At 64.8% G+C, this 17,557-nt stretch overlaps 3 protein-coding genes across 8 annotated transcripts; 2 read left to right on the forward strand and 1 right to left on the reverse strand.

The window, feature by feature from the left end:
- The first annotated feature begins 590 nt into the window (after positions 1-590).
- Positions 591-9,944, forward strand: ZNF335 (zinc finger protein 335). 6 transcript variants are annotated; one of them, XM_061441978.1, is made up of 28 exons: positions 592-812; positions 1,253-1,484; positions 1,849-2,122; positions 2,488-2,565; positions 2,740-3,066; positions 3,173-3,307; positions 3,387-3,545; positions 3,629-3,887; positions 3,993-4,170; positions 4,251-4,363; positions 4,571-4,589; positions 4,794-4,910; positions 4,994-5,070; positions 5,187-5,347; positions 5,462-5,691; positions 5,804-5,876; positions 5,964-6,058; positions 6,151-6,434; positions 6,514-6,652; positions 6,721-7,101; positions 7,190-7,332; positions 7,678-7,817; positions 8,264-8,367; positions 8,451-8,528; positions 8,661-8,744; positions 8,917-8,982; positions 9,101-9,182; positions 9,681-9,944. In XM_061441978.1, the coding sequence occupies exons 1-28, from the start codon at positions 739-741 to the stop codon at positions 9,797-9,799; spliced, it is 4,221 nt and encodes a 1,406-aa protein (XP_061297962.1). In that variant the 5' UTR covers positions 592-738; the 3' UTR covers positions 9,800-9,944. The 6 variants fall into 6 exon arrangements, with proteins under 6 accessions (XP_061297964.1, XP_061297962.1, XP_061297959.1 ...); XM_061441975.1 differs by having other exon boundaries at positions 593-812; positions 5,768-5,876; XM_061441976.1 differs by having other exon boundaries at positions 593-812; positions 5,768-5,876; positions 9,684-9,944.
- A 2,025-nt stretch (positions 9,945-11,969) lies between these two features.
- LOC133262644 (iroquois-class homeodomain protein irx-3-like) lies at positions 11,970-12,792 on the forward strand. The gene is made up of 2 exons (XM_061442032.1): positions 11,970-12,134; positions 12,334-12,792. Exons 1-2 carry the CDS (start codon positions 11,970-11,972, stop codon positions 12,790-12,792), a joined length of 624 nt encoding a protein of 207 aa, XP_061298016.1.
- Positions 12,793-13,657: 865 nt separating this feature from the next.
- LOC133262439 (E3 ubiquitin-protein ligase RNF182-like) lies at positions 13,658-15,133 on the reverse strand. Its single transcript, XM_061441633.1, has 2 exons — positions 14,860-15,133; positions 13,658-14,502 (listed from the first exon to the last, which is right to left on the reverse strand). Exons 1-2 carry the CDS (start codon positions 15,014-15,016, stop codon positions 13,745-13,747), a joined length of 915 nt encoding a protein of 304 aa, XP_061297617.1. The 5' UTR covers positions 15,017-15,133; the 3' UTR covers positions 13,658-13,744.
- Between the last annotated feature and the right edge of the window lie 2,424 nt (positions 15,134-17,557).

Raw genomic sequence — 17,557 nt, forward strand, 5'->3', positions numbered from 1 at the left:
GAAGAGCTTCTGCCTAAGAGCTCATCTCAGTCTCCCCTCTGGCAGGTTAAAGGAGCTGAAGGAGACGAGCGCAGGCACAACACGGCTGCCTCCCTCCCAGAAAAAACCTGGGATTGAGACGCTCTCAGCAGGGCAAAAAGCACAAGAAAACACCGGTGAGACGAGGAGCCACCGGAGCCAGGCGTGTGTGAAACATGTCAGCGCAGAGCAGGGGCTGCTAGAGCCGAGCCCGGGCTCTCCCTCCACATCTGAACTCGTCCGGACGGGACGGCATGCCACCGCACCGGGAGCGGGGGCACCAGCAGCTCCGGAGCGTATCCCTGCGGGGACACCGGAGCATCCGGTGGTGCCCGCGAAGCCAAACCCCTGCGGTGCGCTGGGAGCCCCGGCTGGTGCGGCGCTGGAGGTGCCACCAGCGGCCGAGCCGAGCCGAGCCGAGCCGAGCCGGGCCGGGCCGGCCCGGTACCGCCCATGGCGGGGTCAGCCCCGCACCACCGGCGGCCGGACCGAGCGCCCCGGCCCGCCGCGACCACTTCCGCCTTCTCGTCACGTGACGGGCGCAACCCGGCGCGACGGCGACGCTCAGGGCCCAGGCGCCGCTTCGTGACGCCATGACGCAGAGCCGCAGCACCTTGCCCCTGATCCCTTCGCGGAGAAAGTAGCCCTCCCCGGCGGGGGGGGGGGACGAGGCCTCCCGCAGCCCGCGGGCTCACCGCTCGGGGCCGAGAGGCGACGGCGATGGCCGGAGCGAGGAGCAAGTCCCCGCGGCGGCGAGCACCTCGGACGCGGCGGGGGCCGGGCCCCGGGGCGAGGTAAGTAGTCCCGGCGGGAGGCCCGCGTGGCCGTACCGCTCCGCGGCGCGAGGGCGGGGGGGGCATGGCGGCCGCCGTGGTGCCGGCTCCGGCGGAGGCGCGGCGGGGCCGCGGCGGGCAGGGTGAGCCTGGGGACTGCGGGCGGGCGGGCGGCAGCCGCGGGTCCTTCCGCGCCGCGCGGCCGGTGCTCCCCGCCCCGGCGCTCTGGGGCCGCCCCGCCGTGTGCGCGCGCGCGGAGGCGGCAGGGGGGGACCCCGCGGCAAGATGGCGGCCGGAGGCCGGGCGGCGCCGCGGGGCATGACGGGACCGGGCGCGCCGGGCATGGGCCGCTCCGCCGCTCCCAGGTGCAGCCCCGGCCCCCCCCGCGGGCGAGGCGCGGCCCCGCCGGCCCGGGCCCCCGGCGCCAGCCGCGGCGCTGATGGCGGCGGCCTCCTCCTCAGGCGGCTCCTAGGCGGCCTCGGCAGGGCGGGCATGGAGGAGAATGCGGTGCAGAGCAGCAGCGACGCGGCCCCGCAGGCGGCGCGGGAGGAGCCTTCCGAGAGCGGCCTGGGCGTCGGCACCTCGGAGGCCGTGTCAGCGGACAGCAGCGACACCGCATCGGCCCCCGGACCCCTCTCCCGAGCGGACGACACCGGCGTGGGGCAGAGCTCCGACAGCAGCGAGGTTTCCTTGGTAGGAGCCGGTGGGGCGGCGCTCGGCTCGGGAGGGGAGGGTGGCCGCGGTTCTGGCTCCTCTGGGCTTCTCTAGCCGTTTCTGGCAGGCCAGGCTTCGGGAGGCAGCTCTGTAGCTCGGCCGGTAGCAGCAGGCGTTGTCACGCCGCTGGTGGGGTGTCTGCTTGCTGATGTGAGGGAGAGAAGCCTCTTTAGTAGCAAGAGCAGCCCCGGAGGGCCAGGGTCCTTGGCGATGCCACAGGGAGTGTGCTGATGCCTTTCCGAGTAGCTCTGCACTGGTGTTGTTTGCATACAGTGGCTCCCTGGGAGCCTGACCTGGCAGAGGCCTCTCACCTGAGTTCTTCTCACCTCTGCTTTTCCCCCAGGCAGAGGTGTCGGAGAGCAGCTCCAGCACAGATGCCATTCCCCGGATTTACCTGCCAGATTCATCTTCTGTTGCCCAGTCCACCTTGGTCTCCAGTGTCTCCACTGTGAGCCAGTCCATCATGGTGTCAGAGTCCCCACAAGTCCTGGTACATTCCAGCGTCATCACTGATGGAGCCACTGTCGTGTCGGACTCCACCGCATCCACCTCCTCGGACCTAGGTTCTGCCATTGACAAAATCATCGAGTCCACGATTGGGCCTGACATCATCCAGAGTGAGTGGGAGCTGCTCACTTGTGGCAGCCCCGCCTGCTCTCACCCTGGGGTGCTGGGAAGGGACCTGTTTCTGTGCCAGGCCTGGGGAGGGGGAGGTACATCCATGTGTCATCATGCACCCCTGTCAGTGGGGATTCTCTTCTTGCCCTGCTGCAGTAGCTGGAGGGTTTCACGAGGAGCTTGTAGCTGCTGACAGACAAGCCCTCCCTCTGGCTGGCTGTTCCTTCAGCTGCAGTGCCAGCAGCCCAGGGCAGGTCCCATCCCTGCAGCCAGACCTTCCTCACCGCTTTCTGCTTGTGTCCAAATGTGGGATGGCCCCACAGCCCCTGTGCCTGGCAGTTACCACCCTGCTCTCCTGTTTCAGGCTGCATTGCTGTGACCAGTGCAGAGGATGGTGGGGCAGAGACTACCCAGTACCTCATCCTGCAAGGCCCTGATGATGGTAAGGCTGCTCCCTGGGGCGGGTATTCCAGTGCCTGTGCCAGAGTCCCTGGGGATGCAGTGACTGTTGGGAGGTGGTCACTGAACTGGTGTCCAGCCCTTGCCCCAGGTGTGGGAGCAGCCTTGGACACAGATGACGGTCTTCTCCTTGGCTGAGCTAGTTTTGACATTTCAGGTGCCCCCATTGTGTCCCAGATGGCCACTTCTGCGCTGGCTAATAGCTTGGCGATAGAAGCTGTTGCTGATGGACCGACCTCCACATGCCTTGACCAGCCTGGCCCTTCAGACCCTTCTGAGCAGCTGGAAGCAATGGAGCTGCCAGCACAGCCAGGTCAGGCCCAAGAGGTGGATGGTGAGGAGCTGAACCAACCAGACATGGAGACCCTGGAAGAGATGATGGAGGTGGTGGTGGTGCAGCAATTCAAGTGCAAGATGTGTCAGTACAAGAGCATCTCCAAGAAAACACTGATTAACCACATGAAAGAGCGGCACTTCCAGCCAGGTGCGTGCTGGGTGCTGAGGGAAATGGGCTCTGCTCTCGGGGAGGGGTGTAAGGACCTCTTCCACCATGCAGGCTGGTGAGGAGGTTTTGTTCTGTTCTCTGGCAGCGGGTTCAGCTCTGGCTTTGAAGAAAGGACGTCTGCAAAAGGAGGAATCTGTGCCAAAGACTGTGGAGGAGGAGGTCCCAGAAGAGGAAGAAGATGATGATATTATGGATGCTGGTGCTATCGATGACTCTGAAGGTAGGACTTGTCGCCCCACATCTTATGTAGCTTAGTCTTTTTCCAGTGTCTGTCTCACATTTTGGGCCACTTACCCCAGAGGACAGTGACTACAACCCAGCCGAGGATGAGCCCCGCGGGCGACAGACCAGGTTCAGCCGCAGCGTCCCCACATCCAGTGAGGAGAGGCTGCGCCGCCGCGTGGGGAGACCCCGCAAGTGTTCTCGCCTGGAGGATGTGCCCCAGGACGTGGCTGAAGGTGAGGGGGAAAGAGGCGGCAGCCCCGTGGTGGGCTGGCCCAGGGAGGCTCGTGCTGGAGCTGTGCTGTGCTCTGTCGAGCAGGAGGGGACACGGAGCCCTTGGTGACGTCCCAGAGCACGCCGAGCTGCGAGCTGCAGAACTCGGAAGCAGCCACTTCCTCTGGCCTGGAGAACGGGACCAGCGAGAGCCTGGCGGAGCCCAGCATCAGCCAGTCCGACTCGGAGAACAAGGACCCTTCCTCCAACATGAGCTCTGAGGAGGCAGACGTGCTCCCCAGGCGGCGCGGGCGGCCCTCCCGCCGCTTCCTGGGCAAGAAATACCGCAAGTACATGGGGCACAGGTGAGGGGTGTGAGCCGAGGCGGTGCTGGGCCCTCTGGCCTCTGCCCAGGGCCGGTCCAGCCCCAGTTTGCTCCCGCAGCCCTGAGCCCTGGCCCTGTTCCACAGGTACTACTACAAGTCGCCCAAGCCCCTGATGAGGCCGTACCTGTGCCGGATCTGCGGCTCCCGCTTCCTTACACATGATGATCTGCGTTTCCATGTCAACTCGCACGAGGCCAACAACCCACAGCTCTTCAAGTGTCTGCAGTGCAGCTACCGTGCCCGCCGCTGGTCCTCCCTCAAGGTGAGCATGTCTGTCCCACTCCCGTGCCCACCAGGGGGTGGTAGCCCTGGGACTTATGGGCCCTACTCTGCTTGCCACAGGAGCACATGTTCAACCATGTGGGCAGCAAGCCTTACAAGTGCGAGGAGTGCAATTACACCAGCGTGTACAAGAAGGATGTCATCCGGCACTCTGCAGTGCACAGCCGGGACAGGTAAGAGATGTGCAGTCCTACAGACTGTCGTGCAGCCTAGCTGAGCTGCAGTAACACTGCTCCTCCTGCCCTGGGAGGCAGCCATGCCCTCCCCTTCCCTGACCTCTGACCATTTCCAAAACGGGGAGCTTTGGTGTCTGGGTACAACAGAGCTTTCGACTTCGGTTATGGCTGACACAAAAGGGGGGCTTTTTATTTCTTTTTCAGGAAAAAAAGAGCAGATCCGGTGAGTTTGAGTTCCTTGTTGCCTTGTCTCTCAACACCTTTACATGGGAAGAGGCATGCCTGGGTCTTCCACAGCTTCTTGGTGCCTCGTTGAAGGCAGTGTTTCTGGATCACCTGAGGAAAGGCAGCCCAGTCCTGCAGTGGGGAGAGGGTGAGGAGACTGGTGAGCTCCCCCCAGTGAGCTCATCCTCATGCTCCTCCTCAGCCCCCAAAGCTGAACTCCTTCCCGTGCCCTGTGTGCAACCGCATCTACCCCATGCAGAAGAGGCTTACCCAGCACATGAAGACACACAGCACGGAGAAGCCACACATGTGTGACAAGGTGAGGGGAGGGCGCACACCTGGGGGGTGGCAGCAGTGAGGCCAGATGGGACGTGGACGCTGCTGTGCTTTGTTTCACTACAGTGTGGCAAGTCCTTCAAGAAGCGCTACACCTTCAAGATGCATCTTCTGACACACATCCAGGCCATCGCCAACCGCAGGTAGGAGCCAGCAGAGCCTGCAGGCGCCCTGGCAGAGCCCAGCCGCGTCCCGGCTACCCTCCAGGGAGGACAGAAGGTCCCTGCTGCTCGTGTGACAGGCGGCTTTGTCCTGGCAGGTTCAAGTGTGAGTTCTGTGACTACGTGTGTGAGGACAAGAAGGTCCTGCTGAACCACCAGCTGTCCCACATGAACGACAAGCCCTACAAGTGCAGCTTCTGCAAGTACTCCACCTTGCGGGAGGACTTCCTGGTGTCCCACATGGCTGTCAAGCACACAGGTGAGAAGAGCTGCCTGCCTGCCCACTGCCCTCATGTCCGCTGCTCTCCAGGAGCTGGTCAGAGCCTGTCCTCCGTCCTTCAGGGACCCCCTGCTTGACTCCCATCTCCTGCAGGAGGGAAGCCGTTTGCTTGTGAGTTCTGTCACTTCACCACCAAGCACAAGAAGAACCTGCGGCTCCACGTGCACTGCCGCCACGCCGAGTCCTTTGAGGAGTGGGCAAAGATGCACCCCGAGGATCCACCATGCCGCCGCCGCCCCTTCTTCACCCTGCAGCAGATTGAGGAGCTGAAGCAGCAGCACAGCCAGGTCCAGGCCCCAGCTGAGCCAGAGGCTGGTCCGCCGGTGAGTGCTGTTGCCCATGGCCCAGCTCCTGGTGCTCAGGGCCCTAGCTGTGCTGTCAGCTCACCCTCTCACACAGGAACCTACTGTGCCCGTCACCTACCACACGGTCCAGGCCCTCCCAGGAGCAGAGCCCCCCATCCTCTCGCAGGATTCCCTGGGAGGGGCCACCATCATCTACGAACAAGGTGAATGAGCTCCCGCTGTAGGGGTGGGGATGGGAATGGGAGAGGTGGGCGAGCACGTGCCTGACCCTCCCCTTGCGACCCCTGCAGACGTGGCTGGATCTGCAGAGCTGGCCACACAGACTGCCCTGGATCTCCTGCTGAACATGAGCACTCAGCGAGAGCTGGCCACGGGCTCGCTGCAGGTGAGGAGGGCTCAGGGTGGCAGGGGGAGGCCTCCCAGGCCTGTTCTGCTCAGGGAGTGTCTCACAGAGCCTGGGCTGCTGCCGCCCTGCAGGTGGCTGTGGTGAAGCAGGATGATTCTGGAGAGGCGCCAGTCTCTTGTGAGCCCCAGGCAGAGGAGGGGGAAGAGGCGGCCTCTAAGGAGCAGCAGCAGCAGCAGAAGTTGTTGACACTGCACATGGTGGAGCCTGGGGAGACGTTGGTGCAGGAGGCTTATGAGGAGGCGACCCTGGATGGCTCGGAGCTGCAGCAGATCACTATCCCCTTTGGTGGGACAACAGAGTACAGCATCATTGCACCCATCAGCGAGGAGATTCAGGCTCCTGGAGCACTGTACAGGTCAGCTGTGGGCAGATGGAGGCATTCTGGCCTCGAATGAGGAGGCTTTAGTGGTGAGGTGACCCCGTCCTCTCCGCAGTGAGGAGGAGAGCCCTGTGGAGAGCTCCGAGGCGGTGGTTGTGAGCGAGGCTGTGATGGCAGAGGAGGATCTGAAGGGCCGTAGCAATCCCTGTCTCGTGTCGCCTGGTGCTGCAGAGAGCCAGTTCCAACACACAGAGGTAAGGAGCTGCGCTGGTTCTGGCGCAGGCCGCAGTGGTGCAGCTGTGACCGGGTGTTTCTCTTGCAGCCCCTCAGCGGAGCCGCTGCCTTCCCCTCGCCTGCGGAGCGCCAGGAGGCTGGTGTCAAGTGGCCCCTGGTGCACTGTGTCACCAGTCAGCTCCAGAAGGACTCATCTTTATCCCCAGCCTCCGAGGGCCAGGAAGGTTCATCCCCAAAGGTCAAGTGGCCTGAGCTCCAAAGCACAGCCAAGAAGCTCTCATGCAAAGTTTCCACAGCCAAGAAGCTCTCGTGCAAGATTTCCACAGCCAAAAAGTTTTCATGCAAGATTTGCACAGCCATGTTCACAGGGAGAGCAGAAATGGAGAGTCACAAGAGAGCCCACATTGGGCCGAGCACCTTCAAGTGTCCCGACTGTCCATTCACTGCAGCCCTCTGGCCAGAGGTTCGGGTAGGTTCCCTGGCACAGAGCAGCCCTGGGAACAGGAGCTTTGGAGAAACGGGGCTTCCTGACCCTGCGCTTGTCCTCCTGCCCCCAGAGCCACATGGTTCAGCACTCCAGCCTGCGGCCACACAAGTGCAGCCACTGCAGCTTTGCCTCCAAGAACAAGAAGGACCTGCGCAGGCACATGCTGACGCACACCAACGAGAAGCCCTTTTCCTGCCCAGTCTGTGGGCAGAGGTGGGTGAAACTTGTGAGGCTGTTGCTGCTTTGAGAGATGAGCTCCCCAGGGCTCAAGAGCAGATAGGATACTGGCAGAGAGTGACTGCCCCAACCCTGCTGCCGGGAGCATCCCCCTGTTAGAGGGGACCCTGTCTTTGAGAACCATTCCTGCTGCAGGTGGGCCCAGCCTCATCTCAGAGAACTGCTGCGTGGGGAGATGCAGTACTTGAGCACTGATTGAAGTGTTTTGGGAGCTGGGACAGGCCATGTCATAGGATGGGGTGGCTGTGGCCTGGGTCCCTGCAGAGTCACAAAGCTCTTGTGCTGCTCATGGCAAGCTCCACCTCACCCTTTCTCCTGCAGGTTCAACCGTAACGGGCACCTCAAGTTCCACATGCAGCGTCTGCACAGCTCGGAGGGGAAGAGGCCAGGGGCACCTGCAGCTGCTGCCCCACAGACCATCATACTGAAAAGCGAAGAGGACACGCTGGCCACGCTGCAGAGTAAGATGTGTCCTGTGGGCAGGGCGTGGGGATTCACCTAGCCCAGGGGTCAGGGCCAGGGGACCCCTGCTGATGGTTGAGTGCCAGCAGTGCAGGGACAGGGCTGGGCACGGGCAGCTCTCCTGTGAGGCGCTGGCAGAGTGGGTCTGGGGTTTCCTTCAGGCATGTCCCGGTCGCTGAGTGCGTTGTGGGAGCAGCAGTGCTCTGAGCAGGTCACAGCTGAAATGGGAAGCACAGCTCATGGGCCGATGTGGAGCTTGTTCTGCCCGCAGTGAGCTCTAGTTCCCTTCGTGTTAGGGGAGTTTGGTTTAGCTTCTGACCTGTGAGCAGATCTTAGAGTGTCCAGCTCCTCGCTGGGGCAGGCCCTGGGCAGGGGCTGCTCAGGCACAGGGCCAGCACTGCCCACAGCCCCGGCAGTGCCCGCAGCAGCTCTCTTGGCGTTGCAGCAGCTCTGCAGTCCAGCCAGGCGGTGCTGGCTCCCGAGCGGCTGCAGCAGGCTCTGGGGCAGGAGCACATCATTGTCACGCAGGGGCAGAGCCTCACGAGCCAGGTGAGCCGCATCTCCTCCCGCCCAGGAGCTCAGGGGGTTCCCTGCTCCAGAACCCGCTGACACCGGCTCTTGCTGACCTGCAGGAGGAGGCTGCGTACATCCAGGAGATCACAACTGCTGATGGGCAGACAGTGCAGCACTTGGTGACCTCTGACAACCAGGTGAGGGGGCTTCCGTGCAGCTGGAGTGGGGAGAGGTGAGGTGGGGACAGGAAACAGACAAGAACCAGCACTGCTAGGGAGGGGCATTGGGCAGTGGTGACATTTTGTGGGTCTGAATCCCTGTGTTTGCAGGTTCAGTACATCATTGCCCAGGACAGTGTACAACATTTGCTTCCGCACGAGTATGTTGTTGTCCCAGGGGGTCATCACATCCAGGTAAGGTTCAGGCTATCTGCTCCCCTGGTGTGGTGGATGGGGCTCCTGAGCGTGCACATGTGGGGCTGGGCCTCCTTCCTTCCTGTGGCTCGCTCTGCTCAAGCCGCAGCTCTTTTGAGGGCATGGATACCCGATGGTCCTGACACAGCCTCACTGCAGCTCTCGTCTCCAGGTACAGGATGGTCAGATCACCCACATCCAATATGAGCAGGGCAGCCAGTTCCTGCAGGAGCCGCAGGTGAGGGGCCGGGCCTGGTGGCTGTTGCAGATGGGCTGGAGAGGGAGGGGTGGTAAAGAGAAGGTGCATGTGGGTTGGTGGCTCAGTGCAGGAGCCTCCTGTCCTCTCCTCCCTGCAGATCCAGTACATGCCAGTCTCGCCTGAGCAGCAGCTGGTCACGCAGGCGCAGCTGGAGGCAGCGGCACACTCAGCAGTCTCAGGTAGGATCCCGGGGCCCGGAGCCAAGCTCTGGTGTAGCTCTGGCAGCTCCATCTCCCTCCAGGTCTTGGGGTGCTGCTCCTGCCAGGCAGTTTGTGATGCCCTTTGGCAGCTGCTGCCATGCCATGGGCCCAGCCCAGCCCTGCTGCAGACGCTGCTCCTCTGCTGTAGCTGACGGGGCGGCTGTGCAGTGGCCCTTGGCCGGCAGGCTGGGGAGATGAGGCTCCACGGCTGCTTCGTTGCCTGAGTCCCTGTTCTGGGAGGGGGCCAGCCCCCGTGTCTCATCTTTGCTGGCCCAGCTGTGGAGCAGCGCCAGCTCCCTTCCCCTGGAGCAGAGGTGCTGGGAGGTGCAGCAGCTTCCACAGGGTGGAGACGCTCTGATGTGTTCGTAGTGAGCCGGGGCTGGCTGTGAGCGCGGGGTCCCTTGTGCTCACGTCAGGCTCCTGCCTGCGGGCGTGCAGGGCCCCGGGCAGCCCCGCTCTGACCGCTCTCCTGTGCAGCAGTGGCTGACGCGGCCATGGCCCAGGCGCAGGGGGTGTTCGCGGCCGAGGCAGCGGCCGAGCAGATGCAGCAGCTGCAGGAGGGGATCCACTACGACGTCATCACGCTCACGGACTAGCACCAGGCCGGGACCCCGCACCGGGGCCCCCCACGCCGGCAGGAGCCTCCTCAGCAGTTGCCTTATTGCTTCAGGGCCATGGGGGCCGTGCCTGAGCTCTGCTGTGCCCAGTGAGGGTCCTGCGCATTGCCCCGCACGGGCGGCTCCTCCACAGCACCCGCTCCGCGGGGGCAGCACTCGTCTGCGCAGGCTCTGCCTGGGGCACTGGGTGCTCTGAACTCTCTTTTCCTGAATCATGTTTGCATGGGCCAGACTCAGCCCAGTATCTGCCTGGCACACCAGGGTCCGGCGGGGAGCTGTGGGGCCGAGCACAGCCTGGGGTGTGCTGCAGGAGGGTTGTGCAGCCACAGCCATGCGCTCCCTGCGTGCGGGGTACTTAGCCTTCCCTTGGCTTCTCCGGCCTGCAGGCAGGCAGCAGTGGGGCTTTGGACTGGAAGAACCCATAGCAGGACATGGCAGTGGGGGAAGATGCTTATGAATAAAAAGGGATTGAAACCTGTGCCTGTGTCTGCCTGAGGGGCCAGGGGCTTTCCCCTGCCTCTGCTGCTCGTCCCTGGGGAGCCTGAGCCTGGTGGTGGGGCCAGGCACATGGCGGCTGCACTCAGCTGTTGGCTTCCTCTGCCCGAGTGACCTTGACTGGTGGGAAGCGAGCCGGGCATCAGCTGCAGCGGTGGGCTTGGGGCTGGAGTCATGAAATTAATCGAGTGGTAAACAGCCTAAATCCCGTGTAACTCTGTCCCGGACTACAGCGGCCTCCCCTCCCTGAGCGGATTGTCTGGAAGTGTTTACATGTGATTATAACAGCTAATCTCGGAGTTTTAGTTGGGTGCTCTTGCATTAAACTGATTATCTGCAGAGGGGAAAAAGGTCCAGAACCACCCAACTTCAGTGCGAGGCAGCTGTGCCTGCCCCCCGTGCCTGCCTGGCCGGGCTTCCCTCTCCAGCTGTGCCTAGCAGGGTTAAGGTCCACTGCAGCATTCCCTAGATTACAGCCCCATTATCTAATAAATCAGATCCTTGGCCGCAGGCGCTGATCAGGGATGGAGGAGTCCCATGGGGACAAGGTTACGGAGCCGCTGTGGGGCCATGGCCAGGACTGGTCCCGTCCTGGCTGCCTGGTGGCTTCCATGGCTGTGGCTGCCAAGAGCAGCTGAGGTGGGGATGGGATGGACAGGACAGAGCTCCCAGCTCCCACACGTGGGGAGCTCCAGGTCTTCTGGAGTGGCCAAAGCCACAGCTGGGGCTTGGGCCCCCTCAGTCCTGGCACCTCAGCCCTGGGACCTTGTGCTGTCAGCAGAGGCCTGCAGGGAGGCCAGGGATGTGGCAGGGCTCAGCAGCACCGGTGACCTTCCCCTTCCCGTCCCGCCAGCACTAAGCGGGTTTGTTACATATTTAATATCCTGAGAGCGTTATTATCGGTATTTAATGACGGATACAACCTGTGGGATAATCCCCGTCTTAGCGGGGGGGGGCCCAGTGGCAGGAGCCGACGGCTCAGGGGGTTGCAGGCTCCCAGGGCCCCTCGCACAGCTGCCCACATCTGCCCTGCCTGCTCCCTGCCTGCACCCTGCCTGCCCACCACTGCCCTGCCTGCTGCCCCCTTGTGCAGGCAGGAACCCCACGGGGTGTCCCCCCCCAAAAAGGGTCCCCAAAGGGGCTGTGGTGCCCCCTTACTCCTGGCAGCACTGGGGCTGGGTGAGGACCCCCTTGCTCCAGAGCAGCACCCAGCACCATGCACAGGTTCCCATCCTGCCACAACATGGGGGGCTCTGCTGACCCCTGCCCAGGGCAGATCAGAGCTGGGGGCAAGGACGGGCACTCACAGCCCTCGGCACTGCAGCAGAACCACAGCGTGCCCTGTCCCACCTGTGTCCCCATGGCCATGGGTGTCTGTGGGACTCACCTGAGCCCCATGCACCCCATCCCTGGGGGCTGTGCTGGGCCCATGCAGGGTTGGGGGGCCTTTGGACGCATCCTGGCCGGTGAGGGCTGGGGGGAGGCGGCTCCGTGCCGGTCCCTGGCCCGGGGGGGGGGGGGGTTGTATCGGCTGCCCCAGATCCCTGCGGCTGCTCCCGTGGGTGCTAATACCCCCTAATCAGCTGTCAGTCACCGCGGACCCCGGCAGCTATAAAACACCCCAGAGCTGCTCCCCGGCTCCGATCCCTGCACCATGGCGGCACCTCGGGGCCAGGAGAGCCCAGGCCGAGAACTGGGTGGCTGTGGGGGGCCATGGGGGGCCCTGCGGGGACCTCCCCAAGCCCTGCTGCCCTGCCCCTGCCCCGTGCTGGCCAGCTACAGCCTCCTGCCACCCCCCCTGACCCTCCTGGCACCCTTGGTAAGCACCGCTTGGGGGGAACCGGGAATCGCGACCCCCTCCCAGGCCCCCAGCACCGGACCGGGGCTGTGTGGGGTGGTTGGGGCTGGGGAGCTGCTGTCCTGGGCCCCCTGCACCCCCCGGCACTTTGGGGCGCACAGAGCCTGGCGCGGGGCCCGGGCCCCAGCCCCGTCCTGCCCAGACACCCTCTGCCCCCCAGGTCCATCCGGCCATCGAGGGGCCGCTGGGGCTGCCGGTGGAGCCAGGGCGGGCGAAGGCGGCAGCGGCGCGGGAGAGCACCGGGGCGCTGAAGGCGTGGCTGGCGCGGCACCCCCGGAACCCGTACCCCAGCAAGGGCGAGAAGGTGATGCTGGCCGTGGTGAGCAGGATGAGCCTCACCCAGGTCTCCACCTGGTTCGCCAACGCCCGCCGGCGCCTCAAGAAGGAGAACAAGGGGAGCTGGGCCCCGCGCAGCGCCTCGGACGGCGACGACAGCGAGAGCGAGGGGGGCCCGGGAGCACCCCCCGGCCCCGGGCCCGGCCCCAGCCCTGCGCAGGAGGGGAGCGGGGGCAGCCCCGAGGGGGGGGCGGGCCCTGGGCAGGGCAATGAGCCCTCAAAACCCAAGATCTGGAGCGTGGCGGCGATGCTGGCACCCAGCGAGAGTCGGGAGCAGGCATAGGGGGCTCGATAGGGGCCGGGGCTACAGCCGCGGGGAGGGGACAGCCCGGGGCTGAGCAGGGCAGGGCACAGGGACACAGCCCCGGCAGCTGCCCCGCTGAGCAGAGCGGGCGGTGCGGGACACGGAGAGCTAATAAATAAATGTCACTGTCCTGGGCATCCTGGTGCTGCCCGGCTGCGGCGGGGACGCTGGGGTCCAGTAAGGATCCAGGGCTGTCGGTGGGGAGGTCGATGGGGATGCTGGCGGGATGGGGGCACCTCCACGGGTCAGCTCCCAGGGAGCCGGGCAGATCCTGACAGGAGCTGCTCGGGCTTCCCTCTGCGCAGGGTCACTCATGAGGTGGGCTCACGGGTGGGGCGCAGGGCCGGGGGTGTCCATTCCTGCTGCCACAGCGCAGGGAGGTACAGACAAGCGCTGATGGGGATGTGGGAGGCACCACACAGGGGGGTCACTGACCGGGACATCGGCTGCCAGGACCGGCCTCGGGCCCCTGTTCCGGGGCCGGGTTGTGGCAGGCGGCTCTGCACAGCCCCGGGGTGCAAACGGGGCCTGGGGAGCCAGGCAGGGAGAGGAGAAGGGAGCAGGGAACCCGGGGAGGCAGAGACAGGGCAGAGCTGCACCAAGGAGTTTAATGCACCGGAGAGCTGGAAACGGGCTCTGCCCGCGGCTGCGATTCCCCTCCTGGCGGCCGCTCCGCGCTCAGCCCAGGTCCCGCTCTGCTGTGGAGGATGACGAGGGTCAAGGCTCTGGTCTGAGCGCTCGTGGGCTGCACCGAGCTCCTGCAGAAGCCCGCACTGCTCTGCAAGGGGCAGCAGCAGGCACTGAGCATCTCCCCGTGGTCCAGACAGACCTCTAGGCTGGGTCAGCCGTGGGGCAGGAGCACCCATACACGGGACAACGCTCCAAGGTGCCCCAAACCTCCCCAGCGCAGCACAGAGCTCAGCAGGCAGCGTCAGGAGTGGGGGAACCCAAAGACCTCGCGGCACAGACACTGGCAGAGGCTGTAGATGATGCAGAGGAGGAGGGTGCAGGGCACGAGGCTGACGAGGACGATGCCCAGGCTGTGGTGCTCAATGAGCAGGAGGTAGATGCCGAAGGGCAGGGAGCTGAAGTAGAGCAGGCAGAGGACGCCCAGGATGAAGCGGGGCACGGCTCGCCACCCCCAGGAGCGGCACTTGTGGCCGGGGCCGCGGCAGGGCAGCGCGCCCAGGCTGGCCGGGCGGTACAACCGCACCACCTCCAGCCTGCCCAGCCCCTCGGGCGGCGACACGTCCTCCGGCACCTCCAGGATGGTGACCACCAGGCACTCGGGGCTGGGCGCGGGCTCCAGCACGCTGGGGCAGAGCAGGACCTCGGGGGAGCGGGGGGGGCCCCGCTGCTCGTCCCGCTCACAGCCCGTCAGCAGCGCCAGCGCCTCGCCGTCGTCCCGCAGCCGCTGCACGTCCCCACCGGGCACGGGGCTGTGCTGGCGGCAGAAGGGGCAGCGGAGCTGGCGGGGGGACGCGTCCCCCGGCGGCACCATCTTGCGCAGGCACCGGGCGCAGAGGCGGTGGCCGCAGCCGAGCACCTTGGGCCTGCGGGAGCGGGCGTCGTAGTGGCTGTAGCAGATCTTGCACTCCAGCTCGGCAGCCGCCAGCGCCGTCGTCCGAGGGCCGGGCTCGCCGTCCCGCTGCGCCATGCTCCCGGGGGGCGGGCCGGGGGCTGCCCGGGCTGGGGGCAGAGGGGACCCGCTCTGAGCTCCGAGGGCCGGTTCCCGGCTGGCCCCATTGGCAGGGTCCTGCCCAGCCCCAGGGGAGTACGGCACCAGCACCAGCACCAGCAGCAGCCCCCTCCCAGGGCTGGCACAGCCTGGATCCAGGCACTGGGTGCTGCTGCCAGAGCTGGGGCTCAGCCGCATCCCTGCCTCGGGGTCTGGCTGGGAGGGAGGCATCGGCACCGGCTGCGGGGTGAGGGCCTTGGGCGCGGATGCTCGTCCCTCCCCATGTGTGCAGGCTCCTGGGGCTTGGACACGGGCTCTGCTGACTGCAGGGACCGCCCTGCCTTTCACCCCCCCAGCACCCTCCGTACCTGCGGTGTGCGCCGGGGCTCCGGGAGGGGACGCAGCCGTGGGTCGGTGTCCGTCGCGGAGGCAGGCGGGGGCCCGGTGGCAGCGGGCACCCCATGGGGAGGTGTGGGGCTGCTGCCCGCCACGCTGCGGAGGCCCTGGCGCAGGGGCTGCCGGCATCCAACGCGGCGTTGGCCTGGCAACGGAGAGCGGGAGGAGGATGCTCGGCCGGGGCCGGTGCTATGCGGAGCTCGGGTCAGGCTCACGCACACCGCGGGGCACAGCCGGGGCAGGGGGCTCCCCCGGGGCCCCTTACAGGCTGCAGGCAGTCGGTGCCGGGGGATCAGTGCAGCCTTGCTGCCCCTTTGCTCCTGGGCGGCCCTCAGGATGCTCCTTCCCTGCCTGCGGATGCCGGCAGCGGGGACCCTGCAGCCCTTGGCCCTGGGGACAGCACGGCCGCAGAGCGGGGTCCTGAGGCACCCCCAGCACTGGCACAGCCCCGGCTCTTCCCTGGCCTAGGAACGGGGGCTCCTGCTCAGCCCCGGGCACGAAGCGCCCCTGGGGAGGGCCCCACATGCCGGTCCCAGAGCCCAGCAGCAGCACCTCAGAAAGCAGGTCCTGGGGTGCAGAGAAATGCTCGCCCCTGCCAGTGTGTGCCCGGGCCCCTCACTCCATCCCCGCAGCCCAGGAGCCGGGGCTGGGGGCACATTGGGGCTGCAGCACTTCCCAGATCCAGGCTGGAGACAGCCAAGGACATCCCTACCCCGGCCCTGATGGGCAGCAGCAATCAGAGCCCCCCCAGCCCAGGCAGGACAAACCCCGCTCCCAGTGCTGCCCCGCAGGAGGAGGGCAGCGACCCAGGGACCCCACACATGGACCCAGACACGCCTGAGCCTGGATGCGCGGCCGGGCTCCAGCCCTCACCAGTGATGGGGCGGTCACTCACCCGCTGCCCTCAGCCCCCGGGCGCGGGACAGGGCGTCTGTGCCGCTGAACAAGGAAATGAAGGGTTTGTCCCGAGCTCCATGAGCTGCCCTGTAATCAACGTCCACACCCTGACGAGCTCAGCTCTGGCCCACCCCAGAGCAGCCACTGGCACTGGAGCTGCCCGGAGGAGCACGTCAGTTCACACCATGAGGGTCTGAGCGAGCTCGGGATAACCAGGGCTCGGAACACGTCCAGCTCCTGGGAGCGCTGGGCTCATCCCCCCAGTCCTGCCCATGCCCCCCAGTGTTCCCAGCTGTGCCCCTGGCTGCCCCCATCCCTGCAGCCCCTTGTACAGACCCGACTGGGTCCTGGGGTGCTCCTGCTCAGGATCCATCCCTCCCACTTGCTCAAGGGAAGCGCCAGGGATGGCAGCAGCCACAAAACCCCCACGGTTCCACCTTCTGCTCTCTTTGCCTGGATAAACGAGATGTCCTGGAGGGGAAAGCACGGCACTCCCTGGCGACTGAGCACTCGCACCTCCATTGAGACCTCAGCAATGAAGCACTTAACAAGGCAATGGGCCAGCACCTGCGGACAGACCCCCAAGGAGCACTTGCTCATTCTCCCCAGGGCCCACGTCTCTGCTCACCTGTGCTTGAGGAACCAGCTGCCTCGGCTCAAAATAGTGAATAACAGGCAGAAAAGGTTTCCAAAGCTGCAGCTTTCAGTGCCAGGACTCACAGCCCTCCCCAGGGCCAGGCGGTCTCAACCATCTCCTTGTCATGGAAAGGATCCCTGGAGAGCTGTGGGGACGCTGGGAATAGGTGGCACTTGGAGCCGGGCTCTTCCTGCCCTATCCAGAGGCAGGGAAATGCTCCACAGAGGATTGCAGGAAAATCTGGGACCCCAGGAAAGCTGGATCAGAGAATGACCATGGCTGTCAACCCCCGAGCCACTCTCACAGCCTCAGGCCAGGAGGGACCGGTGGCAGTGAGAGCTCCTTAGCCCAACAGCCAGGACATGGTGAGACCAAACATAGGAGCTGAAGCAAGACCCCAGGGGGAAGTCGGGTGCATTCACCCCAGGAACCTCCCCTCTCACCAGGGCCATCAGGACCCCCCCTTGCAAGGCACCCAGGCAGGCTCTTGGCACGGCACCACCAGTGGCTGCTTTGTGCCATTAGGTTCAGCCTGGGCCTCCCCAACCGGGACAAAGGGCTCCCAAAGCACCAAGAGCTGAGACCGGGCAAGCTGGTTCTGCGCTGAAGAGGCCGAGCGTGACCACAGCTGCTCCCTGGAGTCAGGGCAGGGAGAGCCAAGCCTTCACCGTGGCAGCAGCTGGGGGGCTTTAGAGGCTCACACCAGTCATCAGGAAAAACCTGTTCACAGGAGGGATGGGCAGCACAGAACAGGGCAGGTGGATCTCAGAAACCCCAAGGTTTTTCTACCTTTCAGCCAGAAGGAGGGCATGGGGTGAGCACAGCCCTGGGCTGACAGAAGGAAAGGCGCGGAGCCGGCGCAGAGCTGTAATGCTGGTTTTTAATGTTCCTAAGAACTAGGAAACAAATCAAAAATAGACTTTGCTCTTCTTGATAAAAGTAATAAAATGGTTAGCGGTGTTAAATTAATCCTTACAAAACAAAACCCAAGGAGGTTAAATAAAGCCCAGAGGCTCCGCATAAAAACCACGACGACTACAAAACAGCTGCAAAGACTTTACACACCAAAGGAACTCCTCTGCTCCGCTCCTCCCCTATACGGTACACAGCGTCGGCGAACACGGGACTCACACAAG

The sequence above is a fragment of the Pezoporus flaviventris genome, unplaced genomic scaffold (assembly GCF_033815535.1).
Source record: "Pezoporus flaviventris isolate CSIRO_AGI_PZ_B2104156 unplaced genomic scaffold, CSIRO_AGI_Pfla_v1 ptg000213l, whole genome shotgun sequence".
NCBI lineage: Eukaryota > Metazoa > Chordata > Aves > Psittaciformes > Psittacidae > Pezoporus > Pezoporus flaviventris.

Excerpts from the sequence above, each read along its gene's own strand:
- LOC133262644 (XM_061442032.1), top strand. The coding sequence starts at position 11,970 with ATGGCGGCACCTCGGGGCCAGGAGAGCCCAGGCCGAGAACTGGGTGGC. Across the intron at positions 12,135-12,333 it reads TGACCCTCCTGGCACCCTTG|GTCCATCCGGCCATCGAGGG; the intron begins GTAAGCACCGCT and ends TCTGCCCCCCAG.
- ZNF335 (XM_061441975.1), top strand. The coding sequence starts at position 739 with ATGGCCGGAGCGAGGAGCAAGTCCCCGCGGCGGCGAGCACCTCGGACG. Across the intron at positions 4,171-4,250 it reads GCCGCTGGTCCTCCCTCAAG|GAGCACATGTTCAACCATGT; the intron begins GTGAGCATGTCT and ends TGCTTGCCACAG. Across the intron at positions 8,529-8,660 it reads TGGTGACCTCTGACAACCAG|GTTCAGTACATCATTGCCCA; the intron begins GTGAGGGGGCTT and ends CTGTGTTTGCAG.
- LOC133262439 (XM_061441633.1), bottom strand. The coding sequence starts at position 15,016 with ATGCCGGCAGCCCCTGCGCCAGGGCCTCCGCAGCGTGGCGGGCAGCAG. Across the intron at positions 14,503-14,859 it reads AGCCCCGGCGCACACCGCAG|CCCGGGCAGCCCCCGGCCCG; the intron begins GTACGGAGGGTG and ends CTCTGCCCCCAG.